This window comes from Canis lupus, chromosome 8 (genome assembly GCF_011100685.1).
Source record: "Canis lupus familiaris isolate Mischka breed German Shepherd chromosome 8, alternate assembly UU_Cfam_GSD_1.0, whole genome shotgun sequence".
Classification (NCBI taxonomy): Eukaryota; Metazoa; Chordata; class Mammalia; order Carnivora; family Canidae; genus Canis; species Canis lupus.
The window spans coordinates 14,438,219-14,455,887 of record NC_049229.1 but is presented as its reverse complement, the minus strand read 5'-3'; the positions used below and the strand labels follow the sequence as shown (position 1 = coordinate 14,455,887).

Sequence of the window (17,669 nt, the reverse complement as noted above, 5' to 3'; positions counted from 1 at the left end):
TTTCCAACAGTATTTGCTTACTTTGGGTGTCTGTCACATTTTGGTATTTCTCGCAATATTTCAAACTTTTTTATTGTATTTGGGGTTTTCGGGGGGTTTATTTTAATGAAAAAAATTTAGATTTATAGCTGGCTGGACTCAGTTTAGATGATCCCAATTTTGTTGGCAACATCCAAAGCATCATAGTCAGGAGCTGGTTGAACATATGCTTTCTTCTCTCCATCAGGCCTGATCAAGGTGTTGACCTTGGCCACATCAGTGTCATAGAGCTTCTTCACAGCCTGTTTGATAGGGTGCTTATTGGCCTTGATATCCACAATGAACACAAGTGTGTTGTCTTCTGTTTTCTTCATGGCTGACTCAGTAGTCAGGGGGAACTTGATGATGGCATAGTGATCAAGCTTGTCTCTCCTGGGGATGCTCTTTTGAGGATATTTAGGCTGCCTTCAGAAATGCAGGATCTTGGGTTGTCAGAATGTAGGTGATGTACAGATCTTTTTTTTTTTTTTTTTTTTTGGTGACTGCACGCCTTTCAGCACCGCTTTCTTAGCTTTCAGAGCCTTTGCTTTGGCTTCAACTTTGGGAGGGGCAGGGGCTTCCTTCTTTGCCTTCAGCGCCATCTTTGTGAAAGGGCCATTGTATTTGTTATGGTGATCTATTATCAGTGGTTATGACTTGCTGAAAGCTCAGATGATGACTAACATTTTTTAGCAAAAAAAAGGTTTGTTTTTTTTTTTTTTTAGACATAATGCCATTGCACACCTAATAAACTACAGTACAATGTAAACATAACTTTTATATACACTAGGGGAAAAAACTCATTTGATTTTATTGCTATATTCGCTTTACTGTAGCCTAGAACTAAACCTGCAATATCTCTGTGGTATGCCTGTACTTACTTGTCTGATGGGCTAGGGAGGAAAAATGAAAAGTTACATTGTTTATACTCTTTTCTCCCTGTACCATTTATAGATCCTTTATTTTCTTTGACTAGATTAACTGATTGCTGTTGCTTGTGGTTGAACCACCAGATATTTTTATTTCAAATCTCAAAATTTGTATTACCATTTCTATTGCTGACTTCACTTGGAATTTTCCAATAGTGTAAGCTCATAATATTTTGTCAGTTCTATACATATTCTTATATGGTTGCATATAAGTTGCAAGTTCATTAATGTTCTGGGGTTTTTTCTGGTATCTTTCCCTTGGTATTCATTATTGCACATATTAAGCTAATAGCAGTATACCAAACATTTTAGCAGCTGTAACTAGGTAAGTAGAAAAATATAAAGGAATGGTAAAGGATTAAAATTTGACATGAAGGGCAGCTGAGCTCTGCTTTTACAAATAGTAGGAAGGTCACAGATAATATAAAGAAGATTTCTCTTTTATTTTTGCATTGTAAAGATTTATGTTCTATTTTTTCCTACATGGCACATTTTTCTCCCAGCTTTTAAATTTATATAGTATTAGGTGAACATTTTTGTCTTTTCAATTTTAAAAATTGTGATTCAGGAGTTCTAATTGATAGCCCTTTACCTGAAAAAAATGAAAAAGTTTGAAATATTGCAAGAATTACCAAAATGTGATAGAGACACAAGGTAAGAACATTGAGAAGTTCCCTTTCTGTTAGGATCAGGATTTACATATAGTGGATCATGCTTCCAAGTTAAAATCTTAACAGCTTTCTTGAGATATACTTCTTACACCATATAATTTACTCCTTTTTAAAGTGTACATGTTTTTAGTATATTCACAGAGTTGTTCAACTGTCACAACAACCTGATTTTAGAATATTTTAGTCCCTTCAAAAGGAATCCCCAGTAACTCCTCATTACCACCACTCCTCCTCCCCCACTCCCCAGCTCTAGACAACCCTAATCTACTTTCTATTTCTATAGATGTGCCTATACTGGACATTTCATATAAAAGGAGTTAAATAACATATGGTCTTTTGTGGCAGGCTGCTTAGCATAGTGTTTTCAAAGTTCATCCATATTGCAGTGTTCTCAGCACTTCATTTCTTGTTGCAGAATAATATTACACTGTATGGATATGCTACATTTTGTTTATCCAGTCATCAGTTGATGGACATTTGGGTTGGTTTCACTTTTTGGATATTATGGATAATAACTGCTTTTGAACATTCATGTGCAGTTTTTTGCCCTGGATGCTAGTTTTATAAACTTTTTGAAAGATTTTTATAGATTTAGACCTTATATTAAGATAGATGATGCATTTTGTTTGTCATTGCTGGTGTGAGGTAAGAAGTGGCAAGGTAAGAATCTACCTTATTCTTTTGCTTGTACATATCCAGTTGCCCCGGCACTATTTCTTGAAAAGACTCTTCCAATGAAATTGTCTTGGTATCTTTGTCAAAAAAGCAATGATGATAAATATAAGGTTTTATTTCTAAATCAAAGATTCTGTTCCATACAGATCTATTTGTCTCTTCTTATGACACTACTGCAGTACATTGATTGCCACCACTTTGTAGCAAGTCTTAAAATTGGGAATTATGAATCCTACAGTTTTGTCTTCTTTTTTAAGATAGTTATGGCTATTCTGGATCTTTTGTATCCAGATAGATGAATTTTAAGATGAGCCTGATAATTTCTACCAAAATAGGAGCTGGGATTTTGGTAGGGATTCCATTAAGTTTGTAGATCAGTTTAGGGGTATTATCTTAACAATATTAAGTCTTTTGGTCCATGAATGGGATTTTTTTAAGATCTTTAATCTCTTTTGACAATGTTTTATAATTTTCAGAGTATAAGTTTTGTACTTTAGTTTTTACAGTATAAGTTTTATACTTTTTATTAAATGCTTTTGTACTTGTTTAAACAATTTATTATTTTTGGGTGGTATGGTATTATAAAAATAATTTTCTTAATTTTGCTTTGTTCATTGTTGGTATATAGAAATACAATTCATTTTTACATGTGGATATTGTATCCTGAACCCTGCTGAACTCATTTAATAGCTCTAAAAACTTTTCAGTGGGTTCCTTAGGATTTTCTGTATACAAAATTATCTCATCTGCAAGTGGAGGTGGTTTTACTTATTCCTTTTTAATCACATTACTAATTCAGTCTCTTTGTAATTGATCTACTCAGGAGTTCTTTCTCCTCTTGAGTTGGATTTAGTAATTTGTGTCTCTCTAGATATTTTTCCATTTAATCTGTGTTATCTGATTTGTTGGCATATAGTTGTTCATGGTTTTCCCTTATAGTCCTTTTTATTTCTGTACCATATGTATAGTGATGTCTCTTCGTTAGTTTCTGATTTTAGGAATTGGGCTCATCTCTTTTTCTTGTTGAGTCTAACTATAAGGTTATCAATTTTGTTTATCATCTCAACCAATTTTTAGTTTCATTTATTTTTCTCTCTTGTTTTCTGTTCTTTTTGTTGTTGTTTCCTGTTCTTTTTTATTTTATTTCCACTCTAGTCTTTATTATTTCCTTCTTCTGCTTGCTTTGATTTTAGTTGCTATTTTTCTAGTTTCTTAAGGTGGAAGGCTTAGTTATTGATACAAGATCTTTTCATCTCTTTTTAACATAGGCATTTATATCTATAAATTTACCAGTCAGCACTGCTTTGCATGCATGCCATCAATTTTGGTATGTTATGTTTTCATTTTCATCATCTCTGGGAGTTTTCTTATAACCCTTGACATTTATTCTTTCAGTTATTCAGGAATATATTGTTTCATATCTACATATATGTGAAATTCCCAGAATTTTTTTTATTGATTTTAATTTCATTGCATTGTGATTAGAAAATAACTTTTGCATAATTTCAGTCCTTTCAAGTTTATTGAGGCTTGTTTTCTGACCTACCATATGGTCCATCCTGTAGGATGTTCCTGTATTCTATAGAAGAATATGTGTTCTGCTACTGTTTTGTGGAGTGTTGTATAAATGTCTTTTAGGTCTAGTTCCATTTACAGTCTTACTGAAGTCTTTTGTTTCCCTGTTGATATTCTCTTAATTGTTTTGTCCATTATTGAAAGTGGGGTATTGAAGTTGTCAACTATGATTGTAGAAATGTCTGTTTCTGCCTCCAGTTCTATTTTTGCTTCATGTATTTTGAAGCTTTCTGTTAAGTGCATGTGTATTTTTAATTTTCATATCTTCCTAGTAGGTTGACCTTTTAACATTATGAAATGTCTCTTTATCACTAATGTTTTTCATTTTAAAGTTTAATATTAATATAGCCACTCCAGGTTTCTTGGTTACTGTTTGCATGGTGTCTTTTTCCATTTATTTTACTTTCAGTGTTATTTGTGTCTTTGACTCGAAAGTGCATTGCTTGCATTTGTTTGTCTTTTAGTGATTTAGCTGAACTAATCCTGCAAAGTCTATTTCCTTACAATATGTGCAGCCTTGGCTCTCCCTGCTCAAAAATTGTAAAATGTTTTTTATCTTTTAGCAGGGCTGCCACAGGTTCTCCTTGGGGTTGGCATAATCTATCATTAATCAAAGTTTGTACTTTGGCCCCCTTAACCAGTTAAGTTTTTGGTTTTGGATGTATGTGTGGCTTAGAGGCCACTGTCATATTCAGAGTGGTTTTTTTTGTTGGTTTTTTTTTTTTTTTTTTTTTTTTTTTGTCCCATGTTTACCCAGAGACTAGTGGTTAGAGGTTTGCTCTCTGGTTGTTCCAAAAAGGGTACAATATTGGATATACACAGTCTTCTAGACTGCCATGGTTGACTGGATGTTGTTTTTAAGTTGTGGCTTCCTGGGAGTTAACCCTGAGTTCAGGTAGAATATCTGTGAGACTTTACCTTGTGTTGATAGGTCTACATGCTTTCATGTCTGTCCTGTATCTTACTCTGATAGCTCTCATGTGGGTACAAGGTAGTACCTGTGCATATGCTTCTTGACCCATAGATTTCACTGTGTTCCCAAGAGGACCCTTCTTGGCTATCTCTTCCTACTTCTCTCCATTAAAACTTCAGGCCACTCTGCTGTTTTACTTGTGTCTGGAAGTGCTAATTTCTCTTAATGGCTTTCCACCATGCTCTTTCTTGTTTTTGACAAACCCATAGGCACGGAGTTGTCCAAGCTCTGTTTCAAAATCAAATCATTCCCCTCGGGCAGAGCTGCTGCTGAATTCTTTGTCTTTATGACCTGTTTCACCCTAAGCAGAACACAAGTAGTGGCCAAACTCTGCCACTATACCTCACCTGGGGTCAAGGACCAACTTCTCTTGGAGTATAACACTCTCACTCTATAAGTGAACAGTTAGAGAGGGATTGGCAGTTCTTCATCTTCTTAGCTTTCCCCTACTGGTGTGAAACCTCTGGCCTACTGGTAAGCTAGCATGGGCAAGATTGGGACAAACTCAGCCTTTTGCACCTAGAGCTTCCATTGTAAGAGAGGAAGCTGGATGAGTTAAGGGAGACATGGTTCTCTTAGCCACAGCTGCCTGGAATAGATCTTATGCAGCATGGAGCTGAGGAAGATGAGAAACACAGCCAGCAGCCTGTGTCTGCCAGGGTGAAACCATATTCCCAGTCTGGGAACTGGAGGGGAGAGGGAACCCTTATCTTGGCCTGAGTTGAATGCCCAGGGTAAAGGTATAATGTGGAAGTAAAGAGGTAGGGTGAGCAGTTGTGGCTCAGATACCAACGACTCACTCTGTTCTTAGTAGATTGGTAGATTTTCTTGAATGAATGTTTTTCCATTTGCTATATGTCCTAAGGATGATATGCAGAGACTTAAAATGATTTTTTTAAAAATCATTTTCACTACTTAAATTGATATTTTGCTTGGGAAAGGGTCCACCAAGATATTTAATCTGTAATTCTGGAAGTTTCCCTTGCCCCCCAAATTATATTTTATTACTTAGATTATCCTAACAATACATTGAATATACCAAAAGTTACCCAAGTTTTCACCACATAAAGTGAAATATTGCTATTAGTGAAAGCAGCTAAAATATCTTTGTTCCTGATTTTAAGTTGCTGAAATTGAAAACCACAACCATGACCTTACAACTTCCTCAAGATATGTGGGAAAAAATCTGGTTATCTGACTAACTTTTTAAAATAATTTCAATTCTTACTTACTTGTTGTTGGATATGGTTTGTTTGCTTACTTTTTAATTTATACATACTATAGTAGTGAAAACATTACCTCTGATCATAAAATTTATTAGCCCATGCTTTGTTAAATCAATCACTTGGACCAAATGTAGTGTGCCCTAGTTAACTTGGAAAGCCAAATGGCATACAAAAAAAATTTGTTTTTATGAACATTTTTAATTTGAGGGAGATCTAAAAAGAAAGTATCTGAGGGATCCCTGGGTGGCGCAGCGGTTTGGCGCCTGCCTTTGGCCCAGGGCGCGATCCTGGAGACCCGGGATCGAATCCCACATCAGGCTCCCGGTGCATGGAGCCTGCTTCTCCCTCTGCCTCTCTCTCTCTCTCTCTCTCTCTCTCTGTGACTATCATAAATAAATAAAAATTAAAAAAAAAAAAAAAGTATCTGAGAACTTGTCACTTATTCCATCCAGTTCTATAATATTTGTGTATAAATTTCTTACTCTGTACTTTGAAGAAAGGGATCGTTTCTCAGTCATCTCTGTACTTCTACTTAGTTTTATTTCTAAAACACATCTGTTTATCTCTGAGATTTGACCACATTGCACAACAGATAACTCCTCAGATGCTTCATGCATTCACTCATCTTTCCTGATACTCTTACTCCTCTTCATTTGTCAGATCTCACTTTCCTTTACCCAATTCATTTGTTACTTTCTCTCCTTTAAGTGTCTCTCTGTTTCTCCAGTCAGAAGTAATCACACCTTTCTTTTGTTCCACTGGCAAGTTTTAACTTTTTTAATTTTTTACTTATAATTGCATATCTTTCTCTAGATTATAAGATTTAATGCATCTTCATCTTTTAATTGCCTCATACTTTGTACATTGAACTTAATTGGATTAATGAATAGATAAATTAATGATTAAGTGAATGGTGTAACCTTTTGTTTTACAGTCGAGAGACTCACAAGATCGCAGTATTTTATGTTGCTGAAGGACAAGAAGATAAACATTCCATTCTCACCAATACAGGAGGAAGTCAAGCATATGAAGATTTTGTAGCTGGTCTTGGTTGGGAGGTTCGTTTTTAAATTATATCAGATATCATTGTATTTTTATTTAGAAGCAATGGTTTTCTATTTCTTTCTAGCTTATTTTAGAAGAATTACTTTAAGATACTCAACACCTTAATGCCAGGTTTGTTATTGTTTCTGCTTTATATTTCATCCTCATAATTTTTTAATTTTATTTATTTATTCATGAGAGACACAGAGAGAGAGAGGCAGAGACACAACACAGGCAGAGGGAGAAGCAGGCTCCATGCAGGAAGCCCAATGTGGGACTAGATCCCCGGTCTCCAGGATCATGCCCTGGGCTGAAGGCGGCGCTAAACCGCTGAGCCACCTGGGCTGCCCTATATTTCATCTTCAAAGACTGGAACAGGTCAGAGTTCGAAAGGAAAGTTGTTAACTTTTTTTTTATAAGTGAGTATATTGTTAAAGAGTATTAAACTTATTAACTCATAGGTTTAGGAGATCTGGATTTTCCTCACAACTGTGAACACTAGACAAGGGGTCTTCACACTAAGATATGAACATCTTTAATACTATACCAAGGCTTTTAAGGGTCACATTGGCTTGGTTAGTTTTGAGGAGATTAATTTCCAGATCCTAAATTTAAAGCCTAAGAACGCTTTTTCAGTCTCTTGCCTCATCTTTTCTGTTCTTCAACTCTGTAAAAGAAAGGCATACCACATACCCACCCAAGTCCTACATTACCCCCAGAAAGGTTTGTCACCCAAAAATAAAGTTCATTTAAGAAGGCATGTTCTGAGAGGGTCTCTGACAGCAAATCAAGAAATATTCAAAGGCACTGCACTTTATGTCATCCTGATAACCAGCTCATGTCAAGGTTCCTGTACCAAATATGTGTATCTTAGTATCGTAATTCAGAAGGGAGGTATTTGTCATAGAGACTTGTGTTAATATGTTTACTTAAATTGACACATGAAGTGTCAGACATTTTCTAACAAAGTGAATTTGATGACAGCTGATTGATACATCATTAAGTTAATAGCAGACATTTTATATATATTGTATCAGCCAAATCTGTAGCTCTACAATTTTGATGAATCTATATTTAAAGCACATATACATGTAACATACAGTATACTAGAAATTATAATTTTTGCAACAGTTTAAACTTGTGATGAAATTTTTCATTATAGTTGTCAATTTAATACACAGTTTCTTAAAATTCTTGTAGAGAGTACATGAGCAAAATTGTTGAAGACCACTGTACTAGACTAGACTATAAGACCTTCCTAGAGGGCAGGCACTTTTATCTCATCGATTTTTTTTTAATTTTTATTTATTTATGATAGTCACACAGAGAGAAAGAGAGAGGCAGAGACATAGAGGGAGAAGCAGGCTCCATGCTCCGGGAGCCTGATGTGGGATTTGATCCCGGGTCCCCAGGATCGTGCCCTGGGCCAAAGGCAGGCGCTAAACCGCTGCGCTACCCGGGGATCCATCTTTTTAAAAGATATCTAGATGCCTTGTACAGTGTTTAGTACATAAGCTTCTAGCATTCAGTATATATATCTTTATGGCTTATCCAACATGCTATTTCCCTTTAAGTGAGTTTCTTGGGGTCTCTGTTGCTATTTGCGTATTTGTCAAATGTAATATATTTTTTACACAGCAGATACAATGTGATGCTCAATTGAAATTAGGTATGTGAAACTGCTTTAGAAATACTAAAGAAAAATTATGAATAGATTTTCTGCTTAAAAAAAACTATTACTAAAAGCAAGAAACATTTGAAAAAGAAAAAAGTAGTAGTACTTACGCTTCCATGTTTTACAACTTAGTACAAGACAATAATAAACAGTATGGCACTTGCACCAAGGATAGACATATTGATCAGTGGAATAGAATTGAGATTCTAGAAATAAACCCATACTTCTGTGGTCAACTAATTTTTGACAAGTGCCAAGACCACCCAGTAGAGAAAGAATAGTCTTTTCAATAAATGGTGCCAGAACAACTGGATAGCCACATGCAAAAGAATGAAGTTGGACTTTTGCTTCACGCTGTATACAAAAATTAACTCAAAATAGATCAGGGGTACCTGGGTGGCTCAGTGGTTGAGTGTCTGCCTTTGGTTCAGGTCGTGATCCTGGGTCCTGAAATGGAGTCTCACATCATACTTCCTGCATGGAGCCGCCTTCTTTCTCTACCTGTGTCTCTGCCTCTCTGTGTCTCTCATGAATAAATAAAATCTTAAAAAAAAAAAAAAAAAAGAATTCATACAAATCATTAATTAGAAACAATTGAATTTTTAAAAATTAGTACCTGAATGAACATTTCTCTTAATAAGATATGCAGGTAACCAATAAGCTCATGAAAAGTCACTTGACATCGTTATCAGTGAAATGTAAATCAAAGCCACAGAGAGATACTACTTCATACTCATTAGATTGGCTGGAATCAAAAGGTCAGGTAATTAATAACTATAGGCTAGAATTCAGAGCAATCTGAATGAACCCTCTTAAACTCCAGTAGGAATGTGAAATCGTGCAACTTCAGTGGAAAGCAATCTGGAAGCTCATCAAATAGTAAAACACTGGGGGCACCTGGGTGGCTCAGTTAAGCATCTGTCTTCAGCTCAGATCATGATCCCAGGGTCCTGGGATTGTGCCCCACTACATAGCAGGGAACCTGCTTCTCCTTCTCCCTCTGCCTGCCACTCCCCCTGGTTGTGCTCTCTCTGTGTTAAATAAATAAATAAAATCTTTGGAAAAAAAAAGTAAAACACTGAATTATTATATGATCAGAAATTCCACGCTTAGGTAGATATCCAAGAGAAATTAAACTGTATACCCGGACAAAAACTTAAGCATGGGTGTTTATAGCATCATTATTCATAATAGCCAAAAAGGCGGAAGCAACCCAAATGTCTATCAATGGATGAATGGATAAAATGTGATATATTCATATAATGGGGTATTATTTGGGCATGAAAAGGAATGAAGTATTTACATGCTCCAATGTGGATGTACCTTGAAATCATTATGTTAGATGAAAGAAATCAGTCACAAAGAGACGTGTTATGATCCATTTATATGAAATAACCCCACATATACACAAACACACAGACACACATACAGAAAGTAGTTTAGAGGTTGCTTAGGACTAGTTGGAGGGATGAGGGAAGATCAGGGTGATCGTTAAAGGGTACAGGGTTTCTTTTTGATGTAAATGTTCTAAAATTGACTGCGATGATGATTCTACTTACACGTGAATATAGTGAAGTCCATTAAGTTGTACAGTGGGAGCTTTCACTTTGAGGAACATCAAAGAGACATACTCTCCTTATTCTTCACACTAAGTACAACAAAAACTCTGGACATTACATATAAAAACATAAAAAAAACTCCGAAAGGTAGAGAGGAAGAGAGGCCAATTCAGGACCATGGAATGACATGATGATGGGTTCTCAAGGTTTTGTCTCCTGTATCAACTTGGATCTAAAATAGTAACCTAGAAACATTAACAAGCACTGACCAAAAGAACCCCAACAAAAAGCCCACTTTTTCTAGCCAAAGGACCAGGAAAGGAATGACCTAGAAAGACAGAAAACATTTAGATAATAACTGCTCTGCTCCAGCCAAACACAAAAGACTCCCATCCCCATCCCTGACAACAAAGGTCAATTAGGGAGCCGCCTCGCCTGCCACCCTCATGAGACTATAATGAGACATCCCCAACACCACGCAGGAATAGTATCAAATAATGTTAGAGAAGGGCAACCAGAAAGCCAAGACTTTCATCTCTGTCAGCTGGTCAAGTCCCCCATCCACACCTCACACCACAGTGTCAGTGGAGACTACATGAGGAACCTGGAATTCTGTCCCTACCTACTATAATGAGGTGCCCCTCTATCCTCCACTGGGATAGATCAGAGGAGGCCTAGTGGAGAAGTAGTTCTTTTACCATCACCCAGCAGTAATGAGACTAACCTTACCAGTAATGACACCTTTCCTTAATGGACACCACGTAGGAAGTCAGAACTCCTTCCTCCACCTAACAGTAATGAAGATCTCCCCTCTGCAGTTGTCAGCGGAGGTTAAGTGGGGAACCTATACTTTGCTGTCCACCTGGCTAGAGTGAGGCAGTATCCACCTTGCTTCTTTGACAGAGCAGTGTGACAAAACAGCCTGCTGAAGGTTTAAATAAGATTCATAGTCTTTTAACATAATCCAAAAATATCCAAGCTTTGATCAAAAATCATACCAAGACCCAGTAAGGTCTCAAACTGAATGAAAAGATGACAAAACATACTAACACCAAATAACAAAGATTCTGAGATAACCATAATAGAAATGCTATGACTAGCAATTAGGAACATAGTTGACATAAATGAAAAATAGAAAGTTTCAGTTAAAAAAAAAAGGGAGGATACAAGAAGAACTAAATGGAAATTTGGAACTGAAGATTTAATTGCTGAAATAAAAAATACAGTAAATGTGCCCAGCAAGAGAGTCAGGTAGAGATGGGGGTACAAAAGAATCAATAAACTGGAAGATAAAACAATAAAGAACGTAAACAACAGAGAGAGAAAAGACTTAAGGACAATGAAATTTTTTTTGATGCTTTGAAATGTTTTATTGAAGTTTTTTTTTTTTTTTAAAGAACAGTAAATTATGCAGTCTTCCAACCCCGCCCATCATCCCCAGGGATGACCTACTGACATGTTTCATGGTCCACCTGGGAAAGGGACAGCAGGGCCTGGGCTAGGACCCTAGCAGGAGGCCTATGCTGCTAGGGCAGCCACTGCAAGTGGCTGAGAGCCCTGGGGTTTCTTCCTGGCAGTTAGGAAGGGGACCTGACAAACCAGCCCCTGGGGACCCAGCAGAGACTATGACAAAAGATTTAACATTCCTGTTATCTGAGTCCCAGCAGAAAAGGCGAAATGAGTTGGGTCTGAAAATTACTTGAAGAAATAATGTTGAAATTTTCCCAAATTTGTCAAGAGAAATAACCTTAATAAAGCTACAGATTGAAGAACAGGGTGAAACTGAAACAGGATTAATTGAAAGAAATCCATATAAGACACAATCGTAATTAAGCTTTTGAAAAATAAGTCTCAAAAAATTTTTAAAGCACATGGACAAAAATTGTTCTTTATCTTATTAAGGGGAAAACAATTAGAATGATAGTGAATTTCTCATCAAATCTATAGTAGCCAGGGACACCTGGGTGTCTCAGCCAGTTAAGCATCTAACTCTTGGTCTCCACTTAGGTTTTGATCTCAGGGCTATGAGTTCAAGCCCCACACTGGGCTCCAAGCTGAGCATGGATCCTACTTAAAACAAAAAACAAACTATAATAGCCAGAGAAAGAGGCAATATTTTACAAGTGCTAAAGAAAAATTAACGTCAGCCAGAATCCTATAGCTAGTAAAGGAATGAAGCAAAACATTTTCAGATGAAGGAAAACTTAGAGAACCTGTTGCCAGCAAACCTACCCTAAAAGAACTACTAAAATAAGTTAGACTAACAGAAAAGAAATGTTAGAAAGGACCTTGGAACACTAGAAAGAACATGACAAAGAATATGGGTAAGTATATTAGGCATTACCTCTCCTTTTGGGTTTTCTTAATTATGTTTGCTGGTTGATGCAAAAATTATTTCTGATGTATTTCTAAATGTAATGCCATGAAAATATTCATGGCAATTATATTACAAACAAATGAAGGTAAAGGGGCATAAAGTGAGGCAGGATATAGACAAATCCACACTATGGATGGAGACTTCACCTCTTTCTCAACTAAGAGAAGAGCCAGACAGAAAATCAACAGTACTATATAGAAGGACTCAAAAGTACTATAAACTGACAGGATCTAACTGACATTTACAGAACACTCTACCCAATATCATCAGAATACATGTTCAAGTGTCCATAGAACATATACCAAGATAGACATATTGGGCCATAAAAAAAACCTACAGCAAACTTAAAATAATTGAAATCGTACAGTGTATTCTCTAACTACAGTGGGATAAAATTTTAAATCATTAATAGATAACAGGAAAATCTTCAAATTCTTGGGAAGGTTACATACTGTGTAATTCTATTTATACAACCTTGAAATGACCCATCTTCGTGGTGAAGAACAGATTACCCATTGCTAGGGTTTAAGGGGGTAGACTAAGAGGGAAGTGGTATAGCTCATGTAACAGGATAACATAGGGGACCTTTACGGTGATGAAAATGTTGTTTCTTGAGCATATTAATGCCAGTATCCTGAGGGATTTTTTGTTTGTTTTGCATTTTTGAGAGAATACAGGCAAGGAGCAGGGAGAGGCAGAGGGAGAGAGAGAATCTCTCATGAAGTAGACTCCATGCTGAGGCTTAATCTCATGACCCTGAGGTCATGACCTGAGCTGAAATCAAGACTCTAATGCCCAACCAACTGAGCCACCCAGGAACCTCATCCAGTATCCTGATTTTAATATAGTTTTGCACTGGAGAAATCTGGGTACAGAATACATTGGATCTCTTTTTATTGGATCTCTTTTTATTATTTTTTAAAACTTCTTATGGATCTCCAGTTAAAAAATTGAATAAAAAGGATCACCAAGTATTGCAGAAGTGTTTAGAGCAAAGGAACACTGGAATGAGACTTGTTCTCCATTACATGATCAGAGAGTTGACCTGAAAATAAATAACCTATTCACTAAAACAAAACAAAAGGTCTATACTTAGATACCATTTTTCACCTATTATATTAGCAAAGATCATAAAATTTGATAATATATTTGAAAGCTATGAGGGAAACAGGCATTCTTAAACACTGTTGTTGCTATCTATAGAGAGCCATTTTACTGAGTTTCAAAATTAGAAGAGTACATCCCCTTTGACTTACAGTTCCACTTTTAACTATTCTATAGATCTCCTTTTACAAATGCAGCATGACATGTATTCTGTTATTCACTGCAGCATTGACTATAATAACAAAAGATTGGAAACAGCCTAAATACCCTTTAAGTAGGGAACTAGTTAATTATTGTACATCAAGAAAATGAACTTCTCTGAAGCCATGAAAACAACAAATGAAGAAGCTCTTTACTTATTAATGAGTACTTTTCAAGGTATTTTAAGTGCAAATCAAAGTGCAAAACATTGTATGTGTACACACATACATAAAAGAATTTAATTGGATATATAGAGAACATTTTTGGAAGGATAGTTAAGAAATTGCTTTCAGGGGGCACCTGGGTGGCTCATTTGATTAAGCAGCCAGCTCTTGATTTCAGCTCAGATTATGATCTGAGAGTCCTGGGATTGAGCGCCAGCCACATAGGGTTCTGCACTCAGTGGGGAGTCTGCTTGAGGATTCTTTCTATCTCTCTCCCCCCTCTTTTTGCTTGCTCCCTCTGTCTTTCTCTGAAATAAGTAAATTTTTATAAAGGAAAGAAGAGGAGTGCCTGGATGTCTCAGTCAGTTAAGAGTCTGCCTTCAGGGTCTCAGAGTCCTGGGATAGAGCTGCAGGTCAGGATCCTGGTTCAGTGGGGAGTCTGCTTCTCCCTCCCTCTGTTCCCCCAATGTGTGTTCTCTCTCCCCCCCTCCCCCAACCCCTGTCAAATAAAATCTGTAAAAAAAAAAAGGAAATTGCTTTCTGGAAGGGGCACTAAGTACTAGAGATGAGAGATGGAAGTAAGAATTTTGGTGAGCTTTTGAAAAAAAATTTTTTTTAAGATTTTATTTATTTATTCATGAGAGATAGAGGCAGAGGGAGAAGCAGACTCCATGCAGGGAGCCTGTTGTGGGACTTTATCCCAGGACTCCAGGATCACGCCCTGGGCTAAAGGCAGGTGCTAAACTGCTGAGCCACCCGGGAATCCCCAGCTTTAAAATTTTAAATACATGAGTATATTACTGAGTCAAGTTTTAAAAAAATAAATGATTGAGGCAATCTTATAGTAATGTTGTAAAAACTAATTTGTTATTCAGATGTTTAGCCATTATAACTGATACTGATAGTTGAGACATGTTCAAGGTCACATGGTGCAAAAATTGGTTTTTATAATTCACTTTATCAGTTATTCAGATTTTTAAATTTTTTAATTGAAGTATTAACACATGGTGTTATATTACTTTCAAGAGTACACTATAATGACTTAAAAATTCTATACATTACTCAGTGCTCATCATAAGTGTACTCAATCACCTTTAGCTATTTTACCCACGCCCCCACCTACCTTCCCTCTGGCAACCACCAGTTCTCTGTGTTTAAGAGTATACTTTTTTATTTTTTTTCTTTTGTTCATATATTCTGTCTTTTAAATTCCACATATGAGTGAAATCATATGGTATTTGTCTTTCTCTGACTTATTTTATCTAGCATTAATTATACCCTCTAGGTCCATCCATATTTCAGATTTCATTTTTAAAAACATATGTATAAAGTGGTTTTTCTGAGTAAAGAGATACAGTCTTTAAGTATCTTTCTTCTTTTGTGTTTCTTTTTGCTTTCTAGTATTTTCTTTAATTTCAACAGTGAAGTCAGGTCGCTTTGTGTATTGCACAAGTTCAGGGAATATGACCCAATGCAGTGACCCTGATATTAATTAGTATGTATGTGTTTTAATTATAATCAGGAAAAGTATGTGTAAAAACCTTAGCACAGATTAATTTGTAGTTTTTTAATGCATTAGAAGTTCAGTTCTGCATTTTTGTATTTCTGTTCTGAGCTATGTGATAGGTACTAAAAATTAAGACAATTTCCATGAGTAAATCTAACACACCTGATTAATCATCTTATCAAAGTGACATTACTGTTTAAACTTTCCCCCACATCACTTCCAGTCTTGATTTTTGCTACTTGATTTTTCACTCTGGCTTTGGTGTCCTCCCATAGCCTTTATGATTTAGTATTAACACCTAGTAGCCTAACAAAAGATGCATAGTGTACAGCAGTGATTTCTTTCCTAATTAACTCCTACTAATTAGAGATCACAAATACTTAAGAAAAAGTTCCAGTATTAACAGAACAGGTCTAACTAATAATTCTGAATCAAGCATTGGTTGATAACATGACTTTCTTCTCTGTGTTTTTTGCAAATTGAGAAATTTGAGTCTATTTCAATAGTAAGTTGTTGAGTTTTGTTTAGTTGATTAATATGTGTATCATTGCTCCCAGGTCAATCTTACAAACCACTGCGGTTTCATGGGAGGACTACAAAAAAACAAAAGCACAGGATTGACCACACCATATTTTGCTACCTCTACAGTAGAAGTGATATTTCATGTATCAACAAGAATGCCTTCTGATACTGATGACTCTTTGACCAAAAAAGTAAGTGCTGAGAAAAAAAATGTTGAGTTAAAATCCTAGTAATTAAGAAAATAAATACATAAAATACGTAAGTAATCTGATCAAAAAGCACTATTTCTGAATATTCCACTCTTCATCTAATACTGTCTTGAGAAACAGGATTATTGTAGAGCAAATGCTGTTTTCCTTAATAATAATATTGAAGGTTATTGTCTTAACAAAGGATTTGCCTTCAAAGAAATGGAGGTATGACTAATTGAAAAACATCTGTGTATGTTCAAATTGGTGAGACTATATTTCAAGTCTCTTTACATATGAATAGACGTAATGGTTATATAGATTGAGGGAGAGCAAAATATATATTAATCATTACAAAGCATTTAAAATATAACATGCTTTATCATAAATTTTAACTAAAACTAATTGAGCAGATAAAATAAGCCTTAATTAATGAAAAAAATTTTACTCCGAATTTATGAGAGATGTGGTTTTGATGGCCCTGGTCCTTTAAAACCTACACCACCATTTTTCTGTAGGCAGCACTAGTATTCAGGAGTCATTCTAAAAAAAAAGAAAAAAAAAAAAAAAGGAGTCATTCTAGTGACTATAAAGATACCTCAGGGTACAGTTGTATGTATTCAGTCCACTTTTGGTTTTCTTAGGGAGAAATATTTTTAAGAGTAAAACTTTGTCCAGCATTTCTTTACCTTCTCTTTCTCCTCCTTCCTCAATTTATTCAAAACCACTAAATGTAACCAACTTAATATCATTGGTCATTTTACTTGATAATCTTTTGCCTGATATCAAAACTCTTTATAATTTATTAAGCTATGAAAACAGTGTATTCTCTCACTCTTGTAAAAGAACTTTAGAACTCCTCTCAATATATTTGATAAGATTGAGTTAATAACCCTTGATGCCTTTTGTCTACAATTTAAAATACTGTTGGAACTTGCCTACTAAATGAGTAATACTTGATAAAACTAATATGTGGATGATAATGAGGTTGGAATGAGTAGTAAAAGTGGAGGTAATTGATAAATGTAAGAAAGTATATTCAGGGATCCCTGGGTGGCGCAGCGGTTTAGCGCCTGCCTTTGGCCCAGGGCGCGATCCTGGAGACCCGGGATCGAATCCCACGTCGGGCTCCCGGTGCATGGAGCTTGCTTCTCCCTCTGCCTATGTCTCTGCCTCTCTCTCTCTCTCTCTCTCTCTCTGTGTGTGACTATCATAAATAAATAAAAATTAAAAAAAAAAAAAGAAATCTCTTTCAAAAAAA

General features: G+C 35.9%; 1 protein-coding gene and 1 pseudogene across 15 annotated transcripts in view; one reads left to right on the top strand and one right to left on the bottom strand.

Moving 5' to 3' along the window:
* Positions 1-17,669, top strand: part of RALGAPA1 (Ral GTPase activating protein catalytic subunit alpha 1) — a 242,119-nt gene that overhangs the window by 170,435 nt on the left and 54,015 nt on the right. For all 15 annotated transcript variants that reach the window (XM_038544500.1, XM_038544498.1, XM_038544497.1 and 12 more), the window contains 2 exons: positions 7,002-7,125; positions 16,256-16,411. In XM_038544500.1, coding sequence (XP_038400428.1) covers positions 7,002-7,125; positions 16,256-16,411 — 280 coding nt within the window. The remainder of the gene's footprint in view (positions 1-7,001; positions 7,126-16,255; positions 16,412-17,669) is intronic.
* On the bottom strand, positions 144-620 carry LOC119872837 (annotated as a pseudogene).